Genomic DNA, 15,395 nt, shown 5'->3' on the forward strand with positions numbered 1-15,395 from the left:
CCCAGACTGCACCCCAGCTGTGCTGGGACCTGGTGACTCACGTCACCCCATTGGTGTACGAATGTGTGTTATTCACCTTGTTTGCACTTATGTACATAAATGAGTCAAAATATTCAGAATTTATTTTGAATATACATAGAAGAATAAATATATATATATATATGTAGAAGAGCAGATTCAAATCAAATGTCTGTATTGTTTGGAATACAGGTAAACTGTTAAAGAGATAGATGCTGTTTTGCCGGGGTGTTGAGGAGAAATGTGTTGTTTGTTCTGTTTGCTAATGCCCTCGTTCTCATCGTTAAGCATGATATTGCATTTTGCGGAAATAATGATGTCAAAAAAGGCTTTGTAGTTTTGCATAGCTTACAAAAGCGCGTCGAGTTTGAGCACTGTGTCCGCTTGCGTCTGATCCCGATGTGCGGTTGTGTCCGGAAACCAAAGAACGGCCAACTTGATTCTCTTTTACCTCTACATCGTGTGAGTTTCAGGCTCACAGTTTTGTTTTCTGTGTAGTCCCATGAGATGTGGTGAAACAGCGGGTGTAGTAACAGGAAGACCTGGAGGGCAGCATGGGGCAGTTTAGCACATAAAGAGCACTTCAGGATCAGACCACAGCTGGAAAGCATTGCTGCAGGTTCTACAAAATACCGAATTTCAGTTTTCCGTTTGGTTTGGTTGTTGACGGACATTTTCCATTCTTGTGCATTCACCAAGAACAACAAACAAACCTGAAAATCTCACAGGATATCCTTCAAAATCCCACGTTAAATCGCCAGACAAAACCCTCTGTTGAAGAAAACTTGTACATTCTGTGCTCTACAGTTGCTTTGGAAGCCAATAATTTTGTTGCCATGGCACTTGCCCTAATAGTGAGGGAGAGACCGAGTCTTTTGTAGGTTCTTGCATATAGACGCACCTTTGGACCAATTAAATATGGTCCTCAGCCTTTTGACTGTAAAGCTGAGGTAGCACTTAGGACTTAGCATAGACTAAGGGTCCCGACTTGCATCCAGAAGCTGAATGCGAACACACGGGACGCTCCTTTTACCACTGTGCTTGACAGAGAAAATCAACAAAAGCTCTTCTGCTGTCCATTATCCTGTGCCTAAACATTCAGTGTGATGTGAAAGGACTGGTCTGTAAAGAAAGCCATTGAGGTTAGACTTCCACCTAACTGTGCCCTACATTCAGTCAAGTCATCATCATACCTGTGACTGGAACACTAACGTCATTGGTTTGTGTTTACATGTCACTAAGTCAGTGAGACCGGAGCATCACATTAATGTTGTACAAAGCTGTATAGTTTCAAATGAAATTGCTCGTTGATGCAGAGGTTATGTCCCTTTAAAGGCATCTGCTGATGCCTCTGTAAATGCTATTGTGTGTGTGGAACCGTTCTAAGAATGTCTACATTGTTTCAAAGCCATATGAAATAGATTCCTCTCTCTCCCACTGTAGGACAAGATAAAACTGAATGCTTTGACTCTTTATATGAAATGCTTCTCTTTCTATTTAGCTTATTGTGCTTGTATGTGCTTCTTGTCAATCCCTTTGCAATATATAAATGTATGGAATATATACATACTTAAGACTTCTGTTCTTTTTGTTTGACATTTTAATAAAGCACTTAAAAGGCAATTTTGGGCTGTGTTTGGTGTTTTTTTTTCTGGTTGTATTCAAATACAAACTGCTCTAAAGAGATGTAAAAAACAAAACAAAGAATTGTATTTAAAGGAACTTTAAATTGTATAAAAGGACTTTTTGGGACTTTAGCTTATTCACCGTATCCCCCAGAGTTAGATAAGTCCATACATGCCCTTCTCATCTCCGTGCGTGCCGTAACTCTGTCTGACGCACCCACCGCTAGCCTAGCTTAGCACAAATACTGGAGGTAAACGGCTCCAGCTAGCCTACTGCTCCCAATAAGTGACAAAATAACTATTTTTCCTATTTTCATGTTGTGATTTGTATAGTCACAGCGTGTACAAATAACAAGGTCACATGAGATACAGCCATCTTCTAACCGTATACAGAGTGATTTGCTCGCACCACCTGAGAAGCCCCGTGGTGAGGAGCAGAGTTCACTCAGAGTTGGAGTAAATCACTCCGCAGAAGTAGCAGTGCTTCGCCTTCTGAGAATATAGTTCCCAGTATGTATACGGTTAGAAGATGTCTGTGTCTCATGTGACCGTGTCATTTGTACTCGCTGTGACTACACAAATCACAACATGTAAATAAGAAAATGTTGGCTGTATTTTGTCACTTATTGGGAGCAGTAGGCTAGCTGGAGCCATTTACCTCCAGTATTTGTGCTAAGCTAGGCTAGCGGTGGGTGCGTCAGACAGAGTTACGGCACGCACGGAGATGAAAAGGGTATGTATGGACTTATCTAACTCTGGGGGATACGGTGAACAAGCTGAAGTCCCAAAAAGTCTGCGTGTTCCTTTAAGAATCATTTGCTTAACTGTACAAAACTATTCAAAACACTGTACATGCTAAGATAATGCCATCAGTTGTGACTTTTTGTGTGTTGTAAAGGATGTCCAAGGTGTGTCCACTAACAGAGACAGCTCCTGGACCACTTCATGATTACACATGCTTTAAATTGCCTAGTTTTGACCCTTGTTAATGTTGAAAACACACTAGCCACTGTCAGATAACTATTAGTCTGCTCATTGACTGTGCCTATGCCTCACTTTCTCTTATCTTTTATCTTATTATAATTATCTTATAATATTAGTATTATAAATTATATAATCTGTAAATGTATACAATCTGTAAAAATTGTCTCAATATCTGAATACATAGACTGTATTGGAGGGTTATTATATACCAGTATTATTATAAATAATATTAATTATTTAACGAGTCATAAAGTAATTAAGGTTCCAGGTAGGCCTAGGTGTGGCCGTGCTGGAATTTAAAGAGTCAATTCCCCTAAATCCCTGAGCCTGAGATTTCTGCTATACTCATTTTAAGTTTTAATATCTAATTAGCCTGATTGCCATTCAGATTTACAAAAACACAACACATGTTAATTACTTTAAAATTGCTGTCCTGTGTACATACACTGATGTGATTTCCGGCGGATGTTTATTGGTCAGTGTGCAGTGTGAGAGAGAAAAGCGCTTCTCTGCGGGGCCCGCCTCATGTCAGCGAATCGGTTCTTTTGAACAGTTCATTTTATAGAACCGGTTCAGAAAAACGACTTTGCGAACCCTTTGAGTGGCGTCCCAATAAACGTGTTCTGAAGTTGTACTAAAAAGAGTATTTATTTCATGTTTGTCATTTAAGTCTGTTGCGCTAATTATTCAGTGTATAAAATATAGTAATTTTAAAACAAATTACCAGCTACTAATTTATTACTACTAAAATTACTATTGCTTATATCTGTTGGAAAAACGTTTTCAACGTTTAACATTTTTTATTTGTTTAGACCAACTATGTGTTGATAAAATTACCATGCAATCAAGTAAACGTTTTTTAATACGTTTTCTGTAACATTTCTGCTATTCGGCTATTAACTTTCGGTCTGTCGGTCAAATCCTTGGTTCCAAATGCCCTTTCACGAGAACTACTCGATTCGCTCAGTCCGTGAACCAATTCAACCGATTCACTGAAAAGATCCGAATCGGAAGAACTGTTCGTTCACGCTTCTGTGTGAGAGGAGCTCCGCTGCGGGGCCGCTGCTGTTGCTGCTGTCTGGGCCGATATGCAGAGGCGGGCCGGGGGAAAGAAACACAAGAAGAGAAGGCAATGCAGGATTCCAAGACGGCATCTATGAGTTGATCCCAGAGCAAGAAACCTGAAACTGGTTATTATATTCGTCGTTCAGACGCGGTATTAAAGCAGGAAAGGGCCGTTTGTGTGTGAATGCAGCCTCGCTCTTTGAGAAGCACTAGCCAGCTAACGCTAGTCATGTAGCGCTCCATTCACACGGACGCCAAACATGGACACGACTACACTCAATACTTGTGTTTTATATCGCCTCTGTGGCTAACAAACTCTCGGATGATCGGATCTCGATGGAGATAGAGTGCAGATGGAGGGGCGTTGTGGATTTAGCTAGATACTCACTCGGAGAAAACACTCCTCTTGAATCGTGGCTTTGATTTCCTCGAACCCGAGAAAAGTGCTCCTCCGGTGTTTGTTTTGATCGTAAAACGTTTAGATTAGTAGTGCTGTGGTATTTTTATGTTTTTATGGCCGTTGCTGAGCAGATAAAGTTAGCTGTAGCTTAAGCCTGGATCAGACCAAATGAAGGAGTATAAGGTGGTTGTGCTGGGCAGCGGCGGAGTGGGCAAGTCCGCACTCACGGTCCAGTTTGTGACCGGGACATTCATAGAAAAATATGACCCGACCATTGAGGACTTCTATAGGAAGGAGATCGAGGTGGATTCGTCCCCCTCGGTGCTGGAGATCCTGGACACCGCTGGGACCGAGCAGTTTGCGTCCATGCGAGATCTGTACATTAAAAATGGGCAAGGCTTCATTTTAGTCTACAGCCTGGTTAATCAGCAGTCATTTCAGGTGAGTGCTGCATCTCTATACAAGTTCAGCAAATAGGCACTTAAGGTTTAGATTAGGAGATTATTAGTTACAACTTTTACTCGCGTAATACCAGAAAATCACTCTATAGCATGTGATTTAGAAGTTTACCAAACCTAAACCCCTTCAGTCCAACTGTAGATGACATAAAATCATAAGGTAAAGTAGTGTTGTGTCATATGCAACAGGTTGAGACTTGATCCCAGGTGATCTCACACACGCCCAACTTTTTTATTTATTATCCAACTCAAACATATTGTTCACATAACATCTTGTATTGAATAAAATAGCAACAACATTGGATGAGATCTGAATACACAAAAGTAGTTAGATAAAATGTACACTTAAAGCCAGATTTAAAAAAGTTACTTATATATCTTTAAGTCATCAGGCCTACACCTCAACCAGACCCTCCATTAAAATTGGCATAAAATTAATTAATATTCACCCTACATATTTTGTAATGCATGTTAAAGATCTTACTGTGAAAGAAAATTAATCTAGGCATGTTTCATAAAAAAGAATACTAATAAATGACCTAGTATTGCCGTCATAACTGGATATTCTGGTGAAACGACTGGTTACGTATGCAGGACTTCTCCAGTCATTTTGTCCGTTTAAACCACGCCCTTCAAGCTCGCGTTCATCTGTTTGCACTTTTGAGTGCAATGCCCACATCTCAAAATCCAGTCAGCAACCTATGGACAGAATCAAGTCCTCACTCTACATTTTTCCTTTTTAATGATCTGTTACACTCTAATGCATCACAATACAGAAGAAAAGATCTGTTGCTACTTCCTGTTAATTTCTCTGGAAACAAAACTAAATTGGGGTCTTAAACTGTGTTATTTATACTTTTGTCTGATGAATCATTCCCATGAACACTGTTAATCTCCATGCTCCGCAGGACATCAGACCAATGCGGGACCAGATCGTCCGCGTGAAGCGCTTTGAGAAGGTGCCTCTGATCTTGGTGGGGAATAAGGTGGACCTGGAGTCAGAGCGGGAGGTCGCGGGTTCTGACGGACGTGCCCTTGCACAAGAGTGGGGCTGTCCCTTCATAGAGACCTCGGCCAAGAGCAAGAGCATGGTTGATGAGCTGTTCGCTGAGATTGTAAGGCAGATGAACTACACCACTTTGCCCGAGAAGCAAGAGCAGTGCTGCACCGCCTGCGTTGTGCAGTGAGCGTCGCGTCCCGGCCTTACTTTCACTCCAGGTATGAGAGGGCGAGACCTTGAGTAAACAAACCAACATTAAGGCTATCCAGTGCACTCACATCTCATTGAGTCTGTGATGCCCGATTTAAAAAAAAATATATATATATATATATTTTTTATAAATGTACACCGCTACTTTGAAATATCTTTACATAAAATTGAGTCCTGATAATTCTGAACAATGATAAATATGTATATAAATTATCATTGGATCACAAGAAGAATGTGGCGTGAAGAACAAAACTGCTTAATCCCAATACCAGTGAGAAGCAGCATGTCTGGAAAATCCTTGTGAAGAAAGGGGAAATCCAAACATCCTGAATGGAAAGTGATGTCGCAAAACAGGAAATGGTGTTCCTGAGAGATGTGGCGTTTCAGCGTTGTCTTTATGTAAACAGTTTTTTTTATAGTCTCAGGTTTTGCTGATTCAAACAGAGACGACATTTATTTGAAAGTTAAATTCCTACGAAAATCCATTGTATCGTTTATACATGTAATGCTATATAATGTTGTTTATATTTCTTGTAACCGCAACACATTTCTCATTTCTGTGTTCCTTAGACACATGATCCAGACGGACGCTCTTTTGAACCAGTCTCTGATCGGATTGAGCCACACCTGTGCCACTGAGCCCCTTGAACTCTGACACTTAAGACATCTGGACGAGGCTTGACTTTACTGCCCGGAAATAAATCATCGCAGGGTCTTCAAAACTCAAATCCTCCAGGGTCTGGATTGTAGAGCACATATACAATATCTTCAAGTTATGTTTTGGTTACCTGGAAATAAGTACAGTCTGTGAATTGGAGCACAGAAAACGTTTGGGTTATTAATAGCTATTTTTTCGTATATAGGGGAAAGTTATGACGAGCAGGTCAGCTCAGGGCTATAATATCCCTGGAGAAGCTCTGTTGTAAATGTCCCCTGTTTTTTCTTTTAACATATTAAGTTTGATATCTAATTATTAAACTGTAACAGCCATTATGCAGGTTTGAGACCTCAGTATGTAACATTTCTTTTCTTTTTTCCCCTCTTGATTTTTTTTTTAAACTACTGGTATGTATGCTTTCTCTCCTAATACTCTATTTATTAAAGTCTTTAATTACCGAGATAGATGAATATTGCGTTTTTATATTCTTTTGGCTGTTTTGGCTTTTTGTGACTACAGTATGCGTTGTTTCTGAAGTACAGCATTGATGATGCCTTAAATGATTACAGTCTAAAACCTGTGTTGTCTTTCTTTTCTTGTTATTCTTTGTTTTTGACACACATTTCCACCACTGCTTCTATAGAAACTTGTAATGTTAAGTCATTCATCACCGTAATGTAAATATAACTCTCAGCTCTTAAAACTGTAAACACATAAAATGGACAAATGCCAAAGTTGGTAATCAATGACATTTTTGAGACATTTAAACCGAAACGACTAAATAAAGAACTTGAAATTGATGCATGCGATACCTCACAATAGGCTTTTGATAATGACCTTTAAGTTGCCTGGAAATCAGTCATTATAAGTTTCCAACAATCTGTCTTATTGTGGCAGGAAACCCAATGTCTGAAATCGGGGGATCTCATGATGAGCTTGAAGGAGGACACCGTTTGCTGGTTGGTTATGTGGGTCTTGAAAGTATTTTAAATGCAGCGTTAAATTCAAAAAAGAGAAAGCCTTTGAGTAATTGAACATGTGAAGTCACCAAGGTTCACCCTTTTGCTGTCTGTACATTAGGCCTGTGGTCAAGTAGATGAGCAAGAAAGTAATGGTTACTGTAACAGCTCAAACATTCTGTGTGGAGATGGGAAAACCTGTTGGAATGGTGACCATGTGCATCGCTTGATTAGATATCTGTGGCAGAATGACATGACAAAAAGCACATCTGAGTTAAAGGCCTGTGACTCCATCACAGGAGTGGCTTGAGGAGTCATTTCAATGTCCTTGGACCACTATCCAGATTTAGAGGGAAAAATAAAAGACTAGAACCACTTCTCTAAAGGGTGCTAAATAGATTTTAATATACAAGGTTTTAATAATTGTATGAGTCTTTGGTGTTAGGCAGTACCTTTTGAGCTCTGTACATTTTATGCAACTTTGTTTTGGAGACATATTTCTATAAAAAATAAATGCCAGGAAATTGTGGAATTATTTAAAATGATCTCCCCTATGTTCAGCTAGTTGTGATATTATGATAACAGAATGATTTTTTTTTTAGTTATATTTTATCTAATATAAAGATAGATGATAAGACGTGCAGTAAATTACTATAACAGGAATGTGCCATGCAAATTAAAGGTGCTGTATCATGTAACTTTTTTTATAAAATGAATCCTTTTTTTATTGCCCGTCTGTGAAGGGGTTGTAATCACACATTACAATGATCCACTTTTCGCGTTTTGCTATTACCTATGAAGGCCAGTATTACTATTTTTATGTGAAGTCTCCGGGTCGGATTTTCTGCGAAATCCACCGGATGTGACGTGCATGCGCGCTCCCGAGCCTCTCCGTTTTATATATACAGTCTATTGCGACGGCACTGCAGCTAACGACATGGAGTCTGATAACACCAAAAAACGACCTGCCTCCAGCACAACACAGACTCCAACACAAACTCCAAACTCCCAAAAAAAAAAAAAATAATAATAATTATCTGCTGAAGCTCGTCAGGCCAAACGTCAATCGGATCGACTCAGGACGAAAACACGGATCAACATTGGCAGAGCGTTTGAATTATGGAGAGACCTCAGCTTTGTTTAAACAGACCCTGAGTTGGCTTTCATCCTTTTGGACAGGTAAGCTAACAATACTTCAAAGCATGTAAAATATATTGTGATTTTGTGCTTTAGTTGGCTCAAGTTAGACATCATTAGTTCGCCAGCTAACGCCGACCATTTGCTAACGTTATCTGATGTGAAAGACTACAGTTGTAACTTTATTGCTTTTAACGAGCACGAGCGCTGTTGTTGCAATCTGAAACATCACCGCTAGAGGCCGCTGGATCCTACATACAGCACCTTTAAGTGTTTATTTTTTATTGTTGTTTGTTTGCTTTCATCAAACATACTCATATTATATGCTGATATATTTAAAATATATATTTTTAGAGACAAATCACACCTTTGACAAGGCTAAGTGTAAATACTTTGAGATAACGGATGACTTGTAGTGCATTTATAAACCAGTCGGACTTTTATTTTGAAGGGTGAAGAGAATCTCCATGTATATGTTTTCTTCACGATTTCTGGTTTCATTTTTTTTTTTTCGAGCCTGTTTTCTGTTACATTTAGTAAGGCCTGTCACACTTATACAATGAAAACTGTATTTGTAACTGTCGGGACAACAAGTTTTGATGATCTAATTGGCACTGTGACTTCAGATGAATCTGTAAAGGTAATAATACCATTCATAAACAGTGAGCTGCATGACAGGAAACGTAAACACAAATAAGTTTCGGTACCTGTGCTTCAGTTTTATTAGCAATAATCCGTGAGTTTTAACTGAAAAACACTCGTGTTTTCTGTTTATGTTTCTGAATGAAGGCATTCATTCACCGTGGCTACACAGACATGGTGCTTCAGGTTGGCAGAGGTTCAGTTGTGCCTGATCCGGACAGCTGTCCTGGACTGACACTACAAGTGTTTCGCTTCAAAGACTCAATCGCTGAAGACATGAGACACTCAGACCTGGTCATCAGTCATGCTGGTGGGTTAAAGCTCCCTGTGCCCCAAACACTACTCTAAAATACAGTTTAGTTCAAACATAAATGAGGTTTATTCTTTTTGGGGCAAGCAAATTAAGGAAACACTTTATAACAACCATCAGATCAGTAGTTTATATTGACGAATATGAATATCAAATTCCCAGAATTTTTCTCAGTATTAAATGGGTCTTTATACTTAATTTATAGATGCTTTTACATTGTTTGGGTGGGATGCTCACATTTCTCTTAAACCCCTCATCTAATGTAATATAGTTTGTTGTGGACTTTATAATTACCTATATAACAAAAAGTTATACCCCAGATTAGAAATAAGTTTAAGTCTTAATATCGGCTCTATCCCCATTAGGAGCAGGAAGCTGTTTGGAAGCACTCGGAGCGAATAAACCTCTCCTGGTTGTGGTCAATGATAAATTAATGGACAACCATCAGCTGGAGCTCGCAAAGCAGCTGCAGGCAGATTCACATCTTATCTACTGCACTTGCAGGTTTGTTTTATACGAGAAGTCATCCACTTTTTCAACCATTTAAGTGGTTACTATTGTTATGGTTACATTTGATGTGCTCACGGCAAATGTCCATGTTCGTGTTTTTTTTTAACCCGTTATGACAGTACCCTGCCTCAGACCTTGCGGGACATGGATCTGTCTGCTTTGTCGACCTATGTGCCTGGTCAACCGCAGAACTTCGCCAACTTTTTAGATAAAGCCGTCGGACTTGTTTAAGCACCGCCTCTTGAGCCGTGCCAATTTGGGCTGAGGATGAACTGAGGATGAACCTGTTTTAATGGAAATACCTGCACTGGACCCACGGGAGTCTAATGGTTGAGAAGAACTGTTTTTTTTTTTTTACCAAACTAATAACTGACCTTTGATGATATATGCACTGAAGGGTTGGGTTGAATAATAATGACACCATAGTGGTGAGAGTCATATGCAGCTGTATTCATTTTATTTGCTAGTTATTTGTGTTAAAATATTAAAAAGTCAATTGTTAAAACTGAAAAAGATGTTATTTTGATTAATAAAACATTATTATTATTTTTTTCTCATGACTTCTATATTGTCAATCAAGATATTTGTTCTTGAAGGACCGGAAGCTGTCAAGGAAACACGCTTTAATGAACATCCTGTGTGGTATCAAACCTTACTCATTTGTTGCTCAGACGCTCAGAGGAGAGCATGACTTACATTCACACATCAAGACTATATTTTGTGCGTCTGTTCTTAATTTTGTCCTTTCAACTATGCTGTTCAGCAGCTGATCTGAGTAAGTATATAATCACACACAACATTGTGTGTCTGCACAGCGTTTTTGTCGTTTTATAAAGGTTCACAAACCTTTATGAGTTATTATCGCAAGTTTGGGAATATAATCTTCACTGAAAAATACCGTTTGTAAAAAAAGGATTCTGATTGTACGTTTGCTTTTAGTTTTTGTCCTCTAAAAGACAAAGTTTGAGAGCTATGTTTGGATGGTTTCAGTGGGGGTTTCCACGGTTTTTCTTTTGGATGTCATTTTTGTGTGTATGATGATGCTCTTGAGGTTTGTGATTCTGAGACTGATTAGCATTCTCTCTGTGTGGGTTACGGGAAACTTAGACAATAAAAAGTTCAAGAAAAAAAAAAAAAGTCATAATTTTTTTTTTTTTTGTGAATTGTTACATGGATATTTTTGTTAACATGTTGGCCTGTGTAGGTGTGCAGTGTAAGATCATCAACCTCGAGTATGTGGAGTGCATCTGGCACCCAAAAACATCAGCAGCGAACTACACCTTCAGCAGTGTGTAAGTCTCCCACAAACCATTTTACTCATATTCATGAATACATCTATGTATGTAAATACATTATTGTGACATGCTGTATGTTGAATGTTGTTTTGTGGTAATAATTGATAAGTGAGAAATAATATTAGATTTTATATTTACTTTGTCAGATTTATAAACCACCCCTCCCATGACTGTACAGAATACATCTTGGAGCACAATTACACTGTAGGCTGCAGAATTCCTCTCAATGGATCTGATCATAGGTTTCCAACATTTGAAACAACTGTATTCACTGAAGGAAACCACAGTATTAAAACACTTTTTCATTCCCTCCAGAGAAATGGTAAGAAAACAAACAGATTTGCAATGTCTCAATGGTGTGTCAAAAAAAACTTGTGAATCTAGACTACCATTCAAAAGTGACAGTAAAGACATTTATAATGTTATAAAAGATTTCTAAATGCTGTTTTAGTTTTTTTTTTTATAATTTTTTTTTTTTTTTAATCATTTTCTACAGAAATATTAAGCAGCACAACATTTCTCAACAATAATAATAATAAGAAATGTTTTTTGAGCAGCAAACCAACATTTCATTGCAGGAATAAATTACATTTTAAAATATGTTAAAATAGAAAACAGTTATTTTAAAATGATCGTGATTTTAACGGTCAAATACTGTAAAAATGCTACAGTGAAAAACTGTTTATTGGTTAGGAGAAAGTTTCCTTACTATATACGGTAAACAACTGTGATAGATCAAACGGTGCATTTAATGTAATTTTACTGTAAAATACCGTTAAATTTACAGTTTTGGAAGTGAAAAAGAACAAGTCATTGTATAATTTACATTGAAAAAACGTAAATTGACATTCCCAAAATTCCCTGCGTGACGTTTGATGTATTTTTGTTGAAATAACTATGTTTCTTCATAGTTTTCTTAGTTTTTTCTAATCAGTTATGACATTAGGGTTTTATGTTACGTTTAATTTTGTTAAATTAATGTTTATTGCATTTTTAAAATTTCACCTGTGTTACCATGATGGTGTTTAGTGTTTGTGTGAATGACACTGTGCAGCTTCTATATATTAGTATTAACTTTCTTGTGAAAGAGCTGCTTGTGATGAGCTTTAACTCATCATGTGATTTATCATCTCCACTGTGATTGGTGGTGGTCAGTGTATTACTATGGTACAAAACAGATATAAATACTTCAATAGGTCAGTAAATTAACAGTAAATCAGATAGTTAAATACAGTTTATTACTGTAAATTTTAGTAAAGTCTGTAAAATCTAAAATGTTGCTACTGTATTTTTTACAGTAAATTTCTGGCAAGCACAGCTGCCGGTATTTTACCGTAAATTTAACAGATTTATTTTTTTACAGTGTTTATTAACTTTGGTGAGCATAAGCAACTTCTTTCGAAGACAAAAAAAGAAAGAAAAAAAGTACCAACCCCAAACTTTTGAACCGTACTGTATATTATTAATAAATATACATAATTTCTTCACCCTCTAGTAATCTGAAAATCATTTTATTTCTCTCTGTATTTCTTGCTTCTGATTGGGAAGCATAGCATTCTTTTGCCAAATATTTTTTCCATTATGACTAACAGTCTTTAGGCTCTTGTGCCAGGGAACAGATTTCAGCTGTCTCTTTCTTCATATAATTTCAATAATTCATGTCCACTTTTTTTATTTATTTGGTTAATATCCATGTTATTAGATCGATAGATCCTCATTTAGGATTTATTTTGTTATAATGACTCTATCCCTTTATGTATTATAGATATATTTAATGAGTCTATTGTAAATTATCTGACATAACTGATTCCCTCCAAACTAACGACTCATTTGTTTGTTATTGTACATATATTTGTTTAGTGCATCTAAATCCACCCTATAACCTGTCAGTGATGTGGAATGAGCACGACAGCACACTTTTACTACAGTGGAACAGCAGTTCCCCCCTCAAAAAAAAGTGTGTAGTCTATATGGTGCGAATTCTGTGCAACCAGAAAGACACAATCCTGGTGAGACGATACAATATTATGACCATTTTACATTCATTCTACCAACTGTGTCTCATCTTCATCTCTCTTTTCTCTCCTAGTCGTTAAACGTGACAGAAATGTCATACAGTCTCTCTCAGGTCTCACAGAACAAGCACTATGTTTTCCAAGTCCGGAGCTCTGTTGCTGATGAGTGTGGTTCTTCGGATTTCTGGAGTGACTGGAGCGCTCCAGTGGAGTGGGGCAGTGCAGGTGGGCCAGTGAGGGACACGGAGAGATTTGCTCTCATTTGTCGTCTTATATTTTCCAATCGTGCTTCTCTGTTTTCTAGAGGACATCAGCAGACAAGGCTGGTGGCAGTGGTTGTATGGTATTCTGTTAGCCCTTCTGCTGTTGTTGCTGGGTTTGTTGCTGTGCTATTGTGAGAGGTGAGGGATGTTTCACTGAGTATATTAATCTTATTATTTTTGTAACAATTTATACTAATATATTAAATAATATAATGTAATAATAAAAAAAAAAAAAATCCAATCCATATTATATAGGAAAAGAATCATCTTACTTCCAGATGTGCCTGACCCTAGCAAGAACCTACAGGATTTGTTCCATAAACATGATGGAAATGTTGAGGTATTAAACCTTTTTACTCTCTGTGCTGTATTTCTGTGAGTAAATCATGAGTAAATGTGCTTTGAAACCCTCTCAATTTCTTCTCAGAGCTGGGTTCACATCTCCAGGGAGCTGAAGGAAGCCTTTGAGCCAGACTACACAGAGCTGTCCTGCGATGTGTGTGAGGTAACGTCCCCTTGTGACGCCGGTCCCACACCTGTGGCCAGTCCCGCTTCTCAAACTGACAAGTGTGATGAACCAAGCACTGCAGAAGAGCCTGCAGAACAGCAGAGCTCATAAGCCATTCACCTGTACGGTCATCTCATTCTTACTGTACATGTTCACAAGCTACATTTTAATGTCGGTTTTCTTTTGCACATTTTATGTAGAGTTGAAGTATAAGAAAGTTAAACTGCTAAAAATGTCTTAATCAATACTACAGTGGCCATAAAAGTTTGGGGTCGTCACGCTCACCAAAGCTGAATTTATTTGATAAAAAATACAGTAAGAACTGTCATATTGTGAAATATTATTACAGTTTAAAATAACTGTTCTGTATTTTAATATATTTTAAAATAAAATGTATTCTTGTGATGAAAAAGCTGAATTTTCAGCATCATTGCTCCAGTCTTCAGTGTCACATCCTTCAGAAATCATGCTGATTTAGTGTTAAAAACAATTGTGCTGCTTAATATTTTTGTGAAAACAGTGATACTTTTTTTTGTGTGTGTGTGAATAAAAACAGCAATTATTTGAAATAGAAACTGGATATTTTTAGGTTTTTTTTATTCTGAAACTATATGTATTGTTTCAAGTTAAGACTACAGGTATTTGTACACTTTCTAACGGTGAACTTGAAGCAAACCGACTTCATAAATCCACTAAGAATTGTGACCAGTTACCTAAAAATAATCGCAAAAATGGCACAGAAAAGGTAAGTTAGTTCTGAGAAAAGCAGTTACAAAAAGATATTACAAAATCTATTAAAATCCACTTATGTGACACTTATTTTGATTATTAATATTATGCTATTGTTGTTTTTCTTGCCCTAGTTTGGATGTTTTCCCTCATCTATCTATAAATTACAGGAATGTATGTGTGTGTCTGTTATTCGCATATCTCTCGAACCGTAGTCTGATGGATTTCAATCTTGACTGGTGTCTTGCTATACGGGCACGACTCGAGTAAGTGCAGTGCCAAGTTTGACGTTGTTTGGATTAGAAATGCAAAAGATATAGTTAAATATATCGGTAAAAGAAGCACACATTGAAGATGCTTAGATGATGTTTAGAAGGTTGTGGTTTAAAAATAAAGATTCTGACATAAACACTCTGTCAGCTAAACATTAAGTCAGCTACACTGTTTACTTCTGAATACATTAAGTCAGCTACACTGTTTACAGCCTGAATCGTCGCGCTTATTCATTTGTGGATGTTAACTGTATTTGTAAGTCAGATGTTCACCATCTCTTTCACGGCCATCATTTATGCTGTTTACTTCTGAATATTCTATTTCATTCTGTTGTGC

General features: G+C 37.6%; 3 protein-coding genes across 4 annotated transcripts; all 3 read left to right on the forward strand.

Annotated features, from left to right (window-relative positions):
* The first annotated feature begins 3,552 nt into the window (after window positions 1-3,552).
* rap2c (RAP2C, member of RAS oncogene family) lies at window positions 3,553-7,377 on the forward strand. The gene is made up of 3 exons (XM_084431035.1): window positions 3,553-4,533; window positions 5,459-5,768; window positions 6,331-7,377. The coding sequence occupies exons 1-2, from the start codon at window positions 4,261-4,263 to the stop codon at window positions 5,735-5,737; spliced, it is 552 nt and encodes a 183-aa protein (XP_084287161.1). The 5' UTR covers window positions 3,553-4,260; the 3' UTR covers window positions 5,738-5,768; window positions 6,331-7,377.
* On the forward strand, window positions 7,321-10,378 carry LOC311304167 (UDP-N-acetylglucosamine transferase subunit ALG13). Of its 2 annotated transcripts, none has more exons than XM_084431037.1 (4): window positions 7,321-7,377; window positions 9,304-9,466; window positions 9,832-9,970; window positions 10,096-10,378. In XM_084431037.1, exons 1-4 carry the CDS (start codon window positions 7,324-7,326, stop codon window positions 10,205-10,207), a joined length of 468 nt encoding a protein of 155 aa, XP_084287163.1. In that variant the 5' UTR covers window positions 7,321-7,323; the 3' UTR covers window positions 10,208-10,378. The 2 variants fall into 2 exon arrangements, with proteins under 2 accessions (XP_084287163.1, XP_084287162.1); XM_084431036.1 differs by lacking the exon at window positions 7,321-7,377 and adding an exon at window positions 8,817-9,154.
* Window positions 10,379-10,620: 242 nt separating this feature from the next.
* On the forward strand, window positions 10,621-14,596 carry il2rgb (interleukin 2 receptor, gamma b). Its single transcript, XM_084431034.1, has 8 exons — window positions 10,621-10,751; window positions 11,181-11,268; window positions 11,418-11,593; window positions 13,132-13,280; window positions 13,361-13,511; window positions 13,591-13,687; window positions 13,805-13,889; window positions 13,977-14,596. The coding sequence occupies exons 1-8, from the start codon at window positions 10,664-10,666 to the stop codon at window positions 14,166-14,168; spliced, it is 1,026 nt and encodes a 341-aa protein (XP_084287160.1). The 5' UTR covers window positions 10,621-10,663; the 3' UTR covers window positions 14,169-14,596.
* Window positions 14,597-15,395: the final 799 nt, after the last annotated feature.

The sequence above is a fragment of the Rutilus rutilus genome (assembly GCF_951802725.1).
Source record: "Rutilus rutilus genome assembly, chromosome: 14".
In the NCBI taxonomy this organism is placed as follows: Eukaryota; Metazoa; Chordata; class Actinopteri; order Cypriniformes; family Leuciscidae; genus Rutilus; species Rutilus rutilus.

Coding starts and splice junctions, on each gene's coding strand:
- rap2c (XM_084431035.1), top strand. CDS start 4,261: ATGAAGGAGTATAAGGTGGTTGTGCTGGGCAGCGGCGGAGTGGGCAAG. Junction 4,534..5,458: donor TTAATCAGCAGTCATTTCAG/GTGAGTGCTGCA, acceptor CATGCTCCGCAG/GACATCAGACCAATGCGGGA.
- LOC311304167 (XM_084431036.1), top strand. CDS start 9,074: ATGAAAACTGTATTTGTAACTGTCGGGACAACAAGTTTTGATGATCTA. Junction 9,467..9,831: donor CCTGGTCATCAGTCATGCTG/GTGGGTTAAAGC, acceptor TATCCCCATTAG/GAGCAGGAAGCTGTTTGGAA. Junction 9,971..10,095: donor CTTATCTACTGCACTTGCAG/GTTTGTTTTATA, acceptor CCGTTATGACAG/TACCCTGCCTCAGACCTTGC.
- il2rgb (XM_084431034.1), top strand. CDS start 10,664: ATGACTTACATTCACACATCAAGACTATATTTTGTGCGTCTGTTCTTA. Junction 10,752..11,180: donor CTGTTCAGCAGCTGATCTGA/GTAAGTATATAA, acceptor TGGCCTGTGTAG/GTGTGCAGTGTAAGATCATC. Junction 11,594..13,131: donor TCATTCCCTCCAGAGAAATG/GTAAGAAAACAA, acceptor ATATTTGTTTAG/TGCATCTAAATCCACCCTAT.